Genomic DNA, 14,799 nt, shown 5'->3' with positions numbered 1-14,799 from the left:
AGGAATGCTTTGTGCTTGTTGTAAAGTTGAAATCGCCTTTAACAAATTGGCCCTTGAATAAGCTGCTTTATTTTACATATCTATCCAGCAATAAGCCCATGTCTGGCAATAAGCCCCTGCCTGACAATAAGCCCATGTCTGGCAATAAGCCCCTGCCTGACAATAAGCCCATGTCTGGCAATAAGCCCCTGTCTGCCAATAAGACCCTGCCTGACTATAAGCCCCTGCCTGCCAATAAGCCCATGTCTGGCAATAAGCCCCTGCCTGACAATAAGCCCATGTCTGACAATAAGCCCATGCCTGACAATAAGCCCATGTCTGGCAACAAGTCCATGTCCGACAATAAGCCCATGTCTGACAATAAGTCCATGTCTGACAATAAGTCCATGTATGACAATAAGCCCCTGCCTGACAATAAGCCCATGCCTGGCAATAAGCCCATGCCTGACAGTAAGCCCATGTCTGACAATAAGCCCATGCCTGGCAATAAGCCCATGTCTGACAATAAGCCCATGCCTGACAATAAGCCCATGTCTGACAATAAGCCCATGCCTGACAATAAGCCCATGCCTGGCAATAAGCCCACCCATATGTATTGCAGCTCAGCAATGCCAGGAAATGCTATATCATTTTCCTGTATTAATCCCGACCCCAAACTTGGAATTGGAGATCATGTGTAATGGCACGGTGAGCCTATTGTAGCATACATACAGAATTCATTTTGAAAACTAAAATATGGAAAACAGAAAATGTAGATCAACATTAAATTCTTTTATGTAACACTGTCAGATTTTCTAATTCCCCCTATCAACAAAACCACAACCTGTGCATTACTTCAGCCATATATTATCTAAAGTTGAGTGATGGCTGGGTGATGTCATCTGTTTGGCTGTAAGATTTAAAATAGCGCTAATTAGTGCATTTTAATTGAGTATGCAAATGAGTTGCCTGTCTTTGATGTTATGGAGTGAGTCATACTCGTCCCTGGGGATCTCTAATGTCTGTTATTATCGTAACGAGCGCAAACGCTGACGAGGTCGTTTTAAATTACCGCATTCAACATGAAACAAATCAATTACGAAAAAGCAACTGTACAGATATTGATACTAATATAGCGACAGAATACCTGGTTGTGGTGGACTTGTAGAGTCCCGGATGTGTTTACTCAGGAGTTGTTCTGGCGTATGGCATCCATCAGTCGGTTCCTGAGTTTTTAACTAGAAAGTATATGTTTGTAAAATAATATATGGTCAGACTACCTTTGTCATCTACAGTGATCAGTAATTTACAAGAAATTCCATGTTTTTTTGGAATAATCCAATACATGTTGTTTTGAATTGAAGAATCATTTTTCATGCTAGATCAGGGCTTATATTCATGAAACCGTTCTCGTGCTCAAATATCGATTCCATGCTCAGCTGAATTTTCTTGTGACTTGCATAAATCATATGACATGATAAACAAAAGTATATGTTAACACAGTATTAGGCTCAACTCATTCACCCCTGAAATTTCCTAATGAACTATTCCAACCTTTGAATTGGAAGGGTTCAAATGTGTCTTCAGGGATGAATGAGTTAAAGTCTCTTCCAATGTCCATGCATGTTCTAGCTGTTGACCGACATTTGGTAATTTCAATTACATATCTCGATTCATTGCATATCCTTTCGGACAAAAAAACCTTATATGAATTTTGAACTCAAAGCATAATTAAGTCCTTTTACTGAAAAATACTGATGGGGTATTGTTGAATATAAAATTTAAAACTGTAGGATTGAAATGTATAGTTGCTTCATTTGATGCAGTGACACTGTTTAAAGACATTTTAGAATTATAGAATTCCTGTTGTGCCCACATTGTGGAAGTGATACAAATCTTCTAGATTGCCTCTTTGTCGCCGTGTCTCACAATAATTACAGGCGTTACAACATCTGACTGTGCTAACTATCGGCTGCAGACATAAATGTGGCTCTTAATTTTAAACCGAGTGACTGGATTTTAATGTAAAACGGTAGTTACTAAATTTCAAATCTTAAAGTCAATAATATAAAACTGTTTCTTTTTCCTTTGTATGTTGCTGCTGCTTAAAGGGGGAATTCTGCTTCAATCAAATTTTCAAATTGATTTTAAGTTGCTCTGCCATCTCCTGGTTATGATTTAATTAGTGGAACAGTTGCAGATTTTAATGAGGCCCACATCAGCACATTTCCACTGATGTAGCTAAAATTTCAACTATGATCAGAGATTTTGTGTTTCTTTGTCTAAAAGTAGGAGTGCCTATTAAGTTAGGGAAATTTATTTTCAACATACCATTGTAGGACAAATAAAGGGCACGGCAATGCAACATCCTTTAGGTAGTCATGTAACATTGGAAACTGATAAACATGAGAAAAAAAAACAAAGTGTGGGGGGGTGGGTGGAGATGGGTTTGTGAAAGATGTGCATTGATGCGGTTGCCTTACAAGTGTCCGATGTAGGGAATTACCCTTTAGCTCAGTGGTAGAGCATCAGGCTGGAGAGCCAAGGGTCGCGGGTTCAAGCCTCAGCATTGGTACTATATTTATCACTATATATATTCCTGGTCCCACTCACTATACAGTTAGGTGGTTGGATGAGAATTGGGTGTAAAATTATTGGGAAAATTTAGCTTGAACTCATAAGGAAAATGCACAAGTTATAAAAAGAATATAGTGAACTTGTTGATATGTTTGTAGATGATGAAAGAATGGGAGGAGGCCAGAGCACAGATCGCAGAGATGAAGAAAACTGATGTTAAGGGTGCTGAGGCTCTCAACGCTGATGTCATGAAGGTATGTCACTATGGCAACGCTCTGTAACCAAACAAGCTGAGTAGCCTAGCAACACGTTCTTGTTTATCTGTCCCTGTTAATGGACACTCCTAATTAACCTATCATCCTATTTCTTTAAAATGTCACAGAATTATAATGTGTGTCTATGTTTGTTAATGTAAACATTTGAAAAATTGAGAGTTAAAAAAAAATGAAAATATTATTACAGTGTCTCCAGCTGATTGAACAATATCTTTTACATTAAATATTCAATAAATATTCCTGAAATATGGAATGCATCTTGTAAGCTAGAAGACAGTCATGTTACCAGGCAACACAGTTATAAACATGCTTTGTAAAGTGACAACACATTTCTATAATCGTTTAATATGTTCCTGTTGCCAAATAATCATGCAACTTTGCAAGCATTTATTAACAGGTCACATATTTATGTAAATAGGCAAGAGATCCTTGTAATTAAGCAATCACTCAACATAACCAAAAAACACATCCACATTACCAGGCAACACGTCCACATACCCAGGCAATACATCCACATAACCAGGCAACACATCCACATAACCAGGCAACACATCACTATAACCAGGCAGCACGTCCACATAACCAGGCAGCACGTCCAAATAACCAGGCAACATATCCACATAACCAGGCAGCACATTCACATAACCAGGCAGCATGTCCACATAACCAGGCAACACATCCACATAACCAGGCAACACATCCACATAACCAGGCAACACATCAATATAACCAGGCAGCACGTCCAAATAACCAGGCAACACATCAATATAACCAGGCAACACATCCACATAACCAGGCAGCACGTCCACATAACCAGGCAACACATCCACATAACCTGGCAGCACGTCCATATAACCAGGCAACACATCCACAAAACCAGGCAACACATCCAAATAACCAGGCAACACATCCATATAACCAGGCAACATATCCACATAACCTGGCAGCACGTCCATATAACCAGGCAACACATCCACATAACCAGGCAACACATCCACATAACCAGGCAGCACGTCCACATAACCAGGCAGCACGTCCACATAACCAGGCAGCACGTCCATATAACCAGGCAACACATCCTCATAACCAGGCAACACATCCACATAACAAGGCAACACATCCACATAACCAGGCAGCACATTCACATAACCAGGCAGCATGTCCACATAACAAGGCAACACATCCATATAACCAGGCAGCATATCCACATAACCTGGCAGCACGTCCACATAACCAGGCAACACATCCCCATAACCAGGCAACACATCCACATAGCCAGGCAACACATCCACATAACCAGGCAACATATCCACATAACCAGGCACAACATCCACATAACCAGGCAACACATCAATATAACCAGGGAACACATCCACATAACCAGGCAACATATCCACATAACCAGGCAGAACATCCACATAACCAGGCAACACATCCTCATAACCAGGCAGTACATCCACATAACCAAGCAACACATCCACATAACCAGGCAGCACATTCACATAACCAGGCAACACATCCACATAACCAGGAAACACATCCACATAACCAGGCAACATATCCACATAACCAGGCAACACATCAATATAACCAGGCAGCACGTCCAAATAACCAGGCAACAAATCCATATAACCAGGCAACATATCCACATAACCAGGCAACACATCCTCATAACCAGGCAGTACATCCACATAACCAAGCAACACATCCACATAACCAGGCAGCACGTCCATATAACCAGGCAACACATCCTCATAACCAGGCAGTACATCCACATAACCAAGCAACACATCCACATAACCAGGCAGCACGTCCATATAACCAGGCAACACATCCAAATAACCAGGCAACACATCAATATAACCAGGCAGCACGTCCAAATAACCAGGCAACATATCCACATAACCAGGCAACACATCCTCATAACCAGGCAACACATCCACATAACAAGGCAACACATCCACATAACCAGGCACCACATCCACATAACCAGGCAACACATCCATATAACCAGGCAACACATCATTATATAACCAGGTAATGTATAAGTACGAAGCTGCATTGCTATGTAATTTATTCAAACAAATTCCTGTTTAGCTGGTATATATATATACATATAATTCTCAAATTTTCTCAGCAATAAGTCAGTTAGTCCAAGTAATTTGAAGGCTGGTCTCTGTAATATAACCTACCGACCTGTTACTGTAATCTGACAACTGATCCCTGTAATCCAGCAACTTATCTGTGTAACTGACAACCAATCCCTGTAACCTGGCAACTGTTCCTTGTAACTTGACAACTTGTTACCGTAACCTGACAACTTGTTATTGTAACCTCACAACTTGTTACTGTAACCTGACAACTTGTTACCGTAACCTAACAACCAGTATCTGTAACTTGTTATCCTGTATATTACAGAGATTCCAGCTGCTGTACACCGGCTATGAACAGGCTGATGCTGCTGAGAAGAGACAGCTGGTGGCTCTCCACCTCCAGAGGAGGCAGGGCGAGCTCAACAGGAGGAAGAGGGTGAACCTGGAGAAGTACATGACTGAACTACAAAGGCCCCATGTTGATGTACGTATAGCATGGAAGTCAGTTGGCCGAAGCCTTCAGAGGATTTGTGTGTTGTCACTAGGGGCAACCACAGGATAATGTTAGTTCAAACTTTCTACCATGTTAACCCTTTCACCCCTGTAGACCATAATGGACTCATCCAGATCAATGCATGGTAGAGTCTACTAAAGTTACATAGGGGTGAAAGGGTTAAGTAATAAAGGTACCACTGTACGAGTCAAAGAAATTTTCCACGTCAGAGCTGTCTTTTTTCAAACTTGGGAGTTTTCTCCCTTGTTTATAGAAGGTAAAACAACCTGTTTTTTACTAGATTAGAGTGACTCCTCTTGGCAAGAAGTTTGCCTTTTTCATTTGTTTAAGGTCAATTTCTAGATAGCACAACATATGTTAAAGAATAGACTGGATAAGTTAAGATGCAAGTTTGACCCTAGGAATTTCTGTTTTGTATTTATCCAAATACTCCAATCCTTTACTACATAAGCCAGTTGATGTTCAGTTGCGGGTCTGTGGCTGTTATACTATATATCCACAAGAGCATGATATATAAGTGTATGTGGAAAAGATGGACAGGCAAGACACTTCTACTTTTTAATATCCTTTACAAGTTAGCAGTATCAGATATGTTTTCAATGTACAATATTTCCATGTCTTGTAAGTACTGGTATAAAATGAATGTGTCTTGGGACGTGATTGAATAAAATCAGATGATGAAGATCAGGAGGAGGATGATGATATGAGGATGATAATATCAATAGTTGATATGTGTGAATGTGTGGATGTGTGTTGATATGAAGTTCTTTATAATGTACATGTTCTGAAAATCTTGAAAAATTAAAAAAAAAAATAAAAAATGTACTGGTATAAAACTCATTATCATGTGTAGGTACAGTGTTTATATTGTGTTATGGCCTCCTCTCCCCAGGTCCAGAGAGTATTTATATTGTGTTATAGCCTCCTCTCCCCAGGTCCAGAGAGTATTTATATTGTGTTATGGCCTCCTCTCCCCAGGTCCAGAGAGTATTTATATTGTGTTATGGCCTCCTCTCCCCAGGTCCAGAGAGTATTTATATTGTGTTATGGCCTCCTCTCCCCAGGTCCAGAGAGTATTTTTATTGTGTTATGGCCTCCTCTCCCCAGGTCCAGAGAGTATTCAAGTTCCTGAAGGAGTACATCAAGGTAGAGGAGAAGGACCGTGCCCACACCCTCAATCATTTCGTACACGTTCGTAACACCGACATTGAGGAAGCCAAGCGTATCCAGAAATCCTCATTGGACCATCTCAGCGTCCTTGACCAGCGCATCAACCAGGCCCTCGACATGCTCAACCACTTCAACAAAATCAAACTAGAAGTCAGACCTATGATCGGTAAGTATCAGTCACTTTGTTGATTACGATGAGCTTAATTATTTTAACCCCCACATAGTTGATTTTTTTTTTTTTAGAAATCACTTTGTCTGTTTAACTCATTCACCCCTGAAGACACATTTTAACTCTTCCAATTTAAAGGTTGGAATAGTTCTTTATGAAATTTCAGGGGTGAATGAGTTAAAGTAAAAAGATTTGTTTACAAGATACCCAGGAGTCTCTCATATTTACACCATAGTATGGGATTAAACATATTAGTTTAATATTTACACCATAGTATGGGATGGAACATATTAGTTTAATATTTACACCATGGTATGGGATTAAACATATTAGTTTAATATTTACACCATAGTATGGGATTGAACATATTGGTTTAATATTTACACCATAGTATGGGATTAAACATATTAGTTTAATATTTACATCATAGTACGGGATTAAACATATTAGTTAAATATTTACACCATGGTATGGGATTAAACATATTAGTTTAATATTTACACCATGGTATGGGATTAAACATATTAGTTAAACATTTACACCATAGTATGGGATTGGGATTAAACATGTAAGTTAAATATTTACACCATAGTATTGGATTAAACATGTTAGTTAAATATTTACACCATGATATGGGATTAAACATGTTAGTTAAATATTTACACCATAGTATGGGATTGGGATTAAACATGTAAGTTAAATATTTACACCATAGTATGGGATTAAACATGTTAGTTAAATATTTACACCATAGTATGGGATTAAACATATTAGTTAAATATTTACACCATAGTATGGGATTATAACATATTAGTTAAATATTTACACCATAGTATGGTATCATGAAGTTTTGTATTTGATCAGACTTAGTGGTCATCAGGAAAGCTGAAAACTTGTCAAAGTAGTATATAGACTATTTCAACAATACTGATGTCAGGCACCATCTTGGATGTTTGACCAAAGTACAATTTCAAATTTTTCAAACTTTTCCCTTTATTAACACACTCTCGCTATAATTTTTGCAGCAAAGGACATAAAGCTGTCTAATTTTCCTTTATTTTTCACAATGTAACACAAGACCAAGAGAACATATTAAACAAACTTTTATACTGAAAATATTTTGTTAGTTAAGTTTTGAGTTGAATTTTAAAGCAGTATCAAAGAAGGCTGTATTGTGGCTTTTATGAAGCTTTTCCTACTACTCTTCACAGGTTTGTACCCCATTTTAGCCGGAAAAGATCAGTAAGTCTCCCGCACTTGGGAGAGATAGCCATGTACAAATAGCATGCGCTGACTTGTGACATAAAATGTGAATGGCATCATTCATAAACCACATACGCTTTTGTTTACAAACATGTTAAACTGCAGTCTGTGGAGTTGTGACAGAAATAAAAAGATGGGAGAAAAATAATCATCCCCTACCTTGAGGGGTGTAGCAGAGAAATAGCTGATGTTAAGTGTGATTATTTGTTTGTCCTTCCCTCGGCAGAGCCCCGCTAACTGCTGTCTGTGGAGTTGTGACAGACATAAATGGATGGGAGAAAAATAATCATCCCTACCTTGAGGGGTGTAGCAGAGAAATAGCTGATGTTAAGTGTGAATATTTGTTTGTCCTTTCCTCGGCAGAGCCCCGCTAACTGCTGTCTGTGGAGTTGTGACAGATATAAAAGGATGGGGGGAGAAAAATAATCATCCCTACCTTGAGGGGTGTAGCAGAGAAATAGCTGATGTTAAGTGTGATTATTTGTTTGTCCTTCCCTCGGCAGCAGTCTGTGGAGTTGTGACAGAAATAAAAGGATGGGAGAAAAAATAATCATCCCCTACCTTGAGGGGTGTAGCAGAGAAATAGCTGATGTTAAGGGATATTTATTGTTTGTCCTTCCCTCGGCAGAGCCCCGGGTTGAAAAACCAAAAATAAATCACCTCTCGGGTTGGAGACCACAAGGAAGGGGACAATTCTGATTCCTACACCTGTCACCAATAATACGTGTTATATACCTGTATCATAGATAGTCTCTATCCTCTTACTTTTGCAGATAACTTCCTTCGCGAATACGAGGGTCTGGCCGAGTCTGCAAGGGAGGTTGTGTCCCGTCCCTTCACACCTGAAGTAGACTCGGAGGAAGAGGGCGACTCATCTGAGAGCCAGGAGGACCTACCCGGTAAGATTATTGTTACAGTTTAAAAAAATGCAAAGTAAACAAAACGTGTGCAGACAAAATATTTTTTGAGATCAAAACAGAAAGAAATAATCTGGCGTCAAATTTCCCTATAATATGTACTGTAAAGCGCTTTAGAGTGGCTTATGTTAGCTAGATAGGGCACTATATCAAATGTTGTATATCTATCTATGTATCTATATAATGTTGTCGTGTTTGAATCAGAAACTATTCCTATGTATGATTGAACAAGATCTGCTCCTATGTATGATTGAACATGATCTGCTCCTATGTATGATTGACCAAGATCTGCTCCTATGTATGAGTGAACAAGAACTATTCCTATGCATGATTGAACAAGAGCTGCTCCTATGTATGCTTGAACAAGAACTATGCTTATGTATGATTGAACAAGATCTGATCCTATGTATGATTGAACAAGAACAATTCCTATGTATGATTAAACAAGATCTGCTCCTATGGATGATTTAACAATAACTATTCCTAAGTAGGATTGAACAAGATCTGCTCCTATGTATGATTGAACAAGATCTGTTCCTATGTATGATTGAACAAGATCTGCTCCTATGCATAATTGAATGTGTGGTAATTTGTAGCCATGGATAACAATGTAAACCTTGGACCAATGGACACAGTCATTCACAAGGTCGCAGAGGTCGTACCCCTCCCATCCCAGGACGACATCAACAACGATATCTTAGACGACAACGTAAGGGAGGATGACGGAATCAACAATTTTGATGAAGAAACAATAGAAAATGAACACGATACCAACTTTGTAGCTCACCATATGGACGACAAACACATGTTCCAACAGGTACTGACAATAATAGTCTCTTTATGTGTAGAATCTTATTATTGTATACCAGGACATTTTGCCCAGTCAAACTCTTGCCCGTCACTGGAAACATCCCCATTAGCTGAGCTTTGATTTTGCCTTTCACATGAAGTGATTATACAGCTGATATTATTGACATTTCCACTGCAATTTCCTGTATAAGCATTACCAGTAGAAATTGTGTTTATATTCGTGTTCATTCTGGCTTGAACATTGAAAAAAAGCCATTCAAGTCTTACAAGTTGCCATTCAAGTCTTACAAGTTGTGGATTAATATTGCTGTCAGGATAAATAAGCCCTTATGATGGGGGGCAAAATCTTGCCCATACACTGTAATATCTGAGGGTGGAATTATTCTGTCTTTCACATCTATAGGTGTGTGGCAGAGCATTCTAAGAAACTGCTTAAGTTAATTGAATGGAATTTTTACATACAATTATACCCTGACAACCCCGGGTTATACTGGAATCAGGTTGTCTGAAGACACAATCTTGTCTGGACACAACTTCTTCAGGTGTCAACCGAATTTCATAAAAATTCAATATTGTAACCTCACACTCGGGAGTCGTTTACCTGCGGTTAATATCTTGATCTGGCCAAATTTATGGGAGTTATTTCCCCTTTTAAGAAAAAAATCACCAACACAATCTTGTCTGAACAACTCCTACAGGTTTCAGCCAAATTTTATATTTTTCCAAACAATACATACAGTTTAAGGATTATGATTTTTACTTTCAGCCTGTTGGGAAGGTAGGCGTACACATTGGAACTGCCACAGGAAGCATTTTCGGGATTGCCATCGGAAGTGTCGCCGTGTTTGTCATCATTGTTGTTGCCGTGATCATGCTGCGTAAACACTCACATCGACGCCCAGTCACTCACGGGTTCGTCGAGGTCGACCCGGCAGCATCACCCGAGGAAAGGCATGTTGCCAACATGCAAATGAACGGCTACGAAAACCCAACATACCAGTATTTTGAACTGAATCAGAACCAAAATGTATAGACAAAAGGGCTATGCATTCCAATAGAGACAAAACAAAACGAAAGAAGAAAAACAGATGAACCTTATTTTAAAATTAATACTGAAATCATCTGTGTTAGATAAAAGCCTCTGACTGCCCTACCTATAGCTCTGTAAGAAACATTAGATTACACTAATGTTGGAACTTAGAAGTTTTCGAAAGGTTTAACCATTATCCAAAATCATAAATTCTTAATTCTTACGCTGATTCCTTAACTTGAATGTTGGCAATTTTAACAAAGTAGTCGCAATTTCGAAAACAAATCCTGCACATATTCTGTGATTTGAGAGCTTCAAAGCGGACACTAGGATATTTGGGTTGTTCAGATTAGCCCGGGTTGACACGAGGGAGTTGGAATCGTGTATACAAGCTAAAGATCTGATCATAGCTTTGTGGTTGTCATATTGGTTTTTCATAAAATACACACGGCTTCATCCAGAAAATATGCCAGTAGCTATTGGTTATGTTCATCGCTTAAGCAGCACTTGGGACTCGATTTGGAGACAAGTCGGCTCAGACATTAGAGCATACATGTAGCTTCCGACTCATTTCTTGGGTCTCATGCAAATTTCTTTCAGATACAAAACCAATCATTCCAATTTTGTATACCATGTTTTTGTCGGGAAATTCACCTGACCTTGAGAAATGAGGAGATATTTGTGATATTTTTTAAGTCGTACGAGTCAGAATTTGAACAGTTGTGATATGATACGGATTTCACAGAACAGTTCCCGAGATGTTGAATTTTCCACATTTACTCAATCCCCTAAATTGTGTTGGGATGGACCTTATTTCAATGGACCATATATACCTTATAAGGATCAGTCCATTATCCTGTTTAGGGAATGCCAGGATGAGATGATCCTATGATAACACAAATGTTCAAATTCTTTCAGGTGAACGAAGCTTGTTTTTGACCAAGTGTGGATTAAATCGTGATTTAGCTAGTGTACATAAGTTTATGTTAGTCTTTCGTTTCCTTCCAACTTACAGGTTAAAAAACAACACTGTACATAATTTTCTTGCTTCGAGAGTCCACTACAACTCTGCCATCTTTCTTCTTCCTGCTCGTATTTTGTTTTTGAACAAGTGTATTATAATGTTACATTTTGTATTCAATTGTAAACTTTACATTTACATTAATATTATGAATTTTCATGTTAATTTTACCAAAAAATACTTTGTGAGTGATAAGAGTATATATATTGATATCACCTAGCTGTATTTATCATGTTTATATATATACATCGTATCTAAGCTGCTTTAAATCTCTGTTGCAATTAGTATATTTGGCAAATGGAATTTGGCCAGCTAGCTAGCAGATTACCAAATTCTTCCTTTTATTGAGAGGAAACAAAACTGATGTTGGGATAAAAACACTGAAAAAAGTCTTTCTTATTTATAAATTTATAGGTGCAACTATAAATATTTCAATCATCCGAGTTGTGCATTTTTAAAACATATGCTTTTTTTTTGAGATTTTTAGTGACACAAATTTATCCAGATAATTTTTCATATTTCACAAATTTGTTTTATTTTTTGTACATGTAAGACCGATTATACACATATACATACCATATTTGACTTAGGTTGTGTATATATTAGCTGTTGATTTGGCATAGAACGTGATTTTCATCAACATACATAAAAGTCGATCAACGTCAGACGTAAATATTTGTAGTTGAGTTGTGGTTGTCATTCATGGTGGTTGATGTTGCAATTTCATGTGAAATTAAATCGTAAATTTATCATTTTAGAAATATTTCCCTTTATTTTTGTGCCAGTAAACACTACATACTAAAACTATTTAAATACTAAGATTCTCTTCACACAATTTTATATAAATGTCTAGGGTAAAAACAGTAAGAAATGAAATCCAAATATCGTGTTTAACAATAATATTTCGAAAATGAAAATAAGAAGTTATTTTCATGATAGTTTCGGGTAAATATAAAACTATAACACATTTCCTGTTGTCTGATCAATAGTTGATTGTAAAAGCTAATATTTAAGTAATATTGATAATAGGGAAAATTAATTGAGAAACAGAAGAAAAACTCTGGATCATTGTTAACAATGTGGTGCCACCTTTTTAACATAACGTTTTAGTTGAGTGTACAAGATTTAACATCGATGTTCCTAGTTTGTTTCACCGTCCGATTGGCAGCTGTTCACCGGTTCACTGTCTGAGCAGTAACAGGTTTGGTTCAAGTTTTAGCAACAAAAGTATTATTCTGATGCATGTCCAAATATGTCGATTCGATTATAGTAACATGAGGTAAAAATAAACGCGTTGGTTGCGGTTCCTTATAATTAATAGAAAATCTTGGTTGTGTCATTAGCATGGAAATTAACAGTACAAAAATAATCCAGGGTGATAAATAAAAAAAAAATAAAAAAATGGATAAGGATGGTTGGGGCAGCCGGCTTGCAGTAAATAATGCAAAGATGGTTTTAAAAATTTGGCAACCTCACCTCATGTGACTTAATCAGAGATTACCGACAGATTATTTGCAGAATCGGACTTGTTTCTTTCCCGACATTGAACAGTGCAGTGGAGAATAATTCCACCGTTAAAACGAGAGAAAAAAACAAACCAGGAGGTGTACTTAAAATATTTTTGACAAAATGTGGCATTACCCTAACGTCAGTATACAACAGATGTGTGACTTTGATATCTGTTTTTGTGTGGAAGTGTATTATTGACCAGGAGGTGAAACAAACTACCAGAACAGCATTTTCAGTTTTTCAGTAGTATTCAGTGTTGTCCCCATAGCTTTGAGTCGTCTACAATGTTTTTACAGGGAGATTGAAGAAACATGTACCTATATATGTATAAAACACATGTATGATTTTGTTAATAAAACTTGTACACTCAGTGTTCTTCTTGTGTGTTGTTTTTTACCGCTTTTATCGCTAGACCACAATGGCCTCGTCAACGTAGGGGTGAAAGGGTCAAGTTTCACCATCATGAGATGGTAGGCTGCCAAATTGCCTCTCATCCATGGTCTGTCTTGAAACAATTCTTGTAATCACTATTTCTCAGACGTACTGGACAGACTTTTCTTGGGATGTATTCTTAATAGGTTTATATCACCTTCAAATATTTGATTTTATCTAATATAACAGCCATCTTGGATTTTGACCGTTTGTACTTTTTCTCAAAAAATACTTTTCAAATGTTTCCTGAATTTCTTATGTAGGCTTCTCTTGGTCCATAGTTGTGCATGTTTCATTTGGAGACTGATCAGAAAAACAAAACAGATTTCAACTGTCAAAATCCAAGATGGCGGCTGCTGGTGAAGGGCTACAAAATAAATGACCTTGACCAATTTTCAAAGTCACTGGGGTTTGATATTTAGAAATATCTAAACAACTTCTTCTCCGTACCCAAAAGGCCCACAGTGATTATATCTAGCCAGTGGAAAGCGTATTGCTTCAGCCGTTTTTGAGATGTAAATTACATGTAATGTCTGCCAATCAGAAGTCCAGCTGACAATCTTGGAGAAATTTGATCAACACCTCATAAGTAGTATTTGTAAGAAGTTTGATGGCAATTGCTCCAGCCATTCTAGGGAAGATGCTTTGTCAGAACATTAGTGGTTCTTAAGAAGTTGAAAATGTTCCATTGTTAACAAGACAATGCAAAATGCATGGCTGACGAGGACAAATAGAAAGCTTACATGATTACTGATGTTTAGCTAAAAAGCTTAGTGTTTAGTAAAAGAAGACCTTGAAACTGAATCAAGATGACTGATTTGAACAAATTTGAATGATCTTTACCATAGGAAGCGGGGACATGGTGGCCAAAATGGTCAAGTTATCTGACCATCTAAGGTCCCTAGCCCTCCACCGCTGGGTCGCACATTCAACATTTACGTGGGGCAGTCCCGAGGTACTGGTTGTCACAGGTCATTTTTATACGCCCGTCGAAGACGGGGACGTATTATGTTATCACGTGGGCGGGCGGGCGGGCGGGC

The 14,799-nt window shown here is 38.0% G+C and overlaps 1 protein-coding gene across 2 annotated transcripts in view; it reads left to right on the top strand.

Annotated features, from left to right (window-relative positions):
• LOC110451283 (amyloid beta A4 protein-like) overlaps window positions 1-11,967 on the top strand; it is a 59,735-nt gene extending 47,768 nt beyond the window's left edge. For both annotated transcript variants that reach the window (XM_021499208.1, XM_021499207.1), the window contains exons 6-11: window positions 2,715-2,810; window positions 5,250-5,408; window positions 6,546-6,774; window positions 8,814-8,939; window positions 9,554-9,774; window positions 10,534-11,967. In XM_021499208.1, coding sequence (XP_021354883.1) covers window positions 2,715-2,810; window positions 5,250-5,408; window positions 6,546-6,774; window positions 8,814-8,939; window positions 9,554-9,774; window positions 10,534-10,800 — 1,098 coding nt within the window. In that variant the 3' untranslated portion in view covers window positions 10,801-11,967. The remainder of the gene's footprint in view (window positions 1-2,714; window positions 2,811-5,249; window positions 5,409-6,545; window positions 6,775-8,813; window positions 8,940-9,553; window positions 9,775-10,533) is intronic.
• Window positions 11,968-14,799: the final 2,832 nt, after the last annotated feature.

Source organism: Mizuhopecten yessoensis, unplaced genomic scaffold (genome assembly GCF_002113885.1).
Source record: "Mizuhopecten yessoensis strain PY_sf001 unplaced genomic scaffold, ASM211388v2 scaffold5913, whole genome shotgun sequence".
Taxonomy (NCBI): domain Eukaryota; kingdom Metazoa; phylum Mollusca; class Bivalvia; order Pectinida; family Pectinidae; genus Mizuhopecten; species Mizuhopecten yessoensis.
The sequence above is the reverse complement of the archived record's forward strand: the minus strand, read 5'-3'. Positions and strand labels throughout refer to the sequence as shown.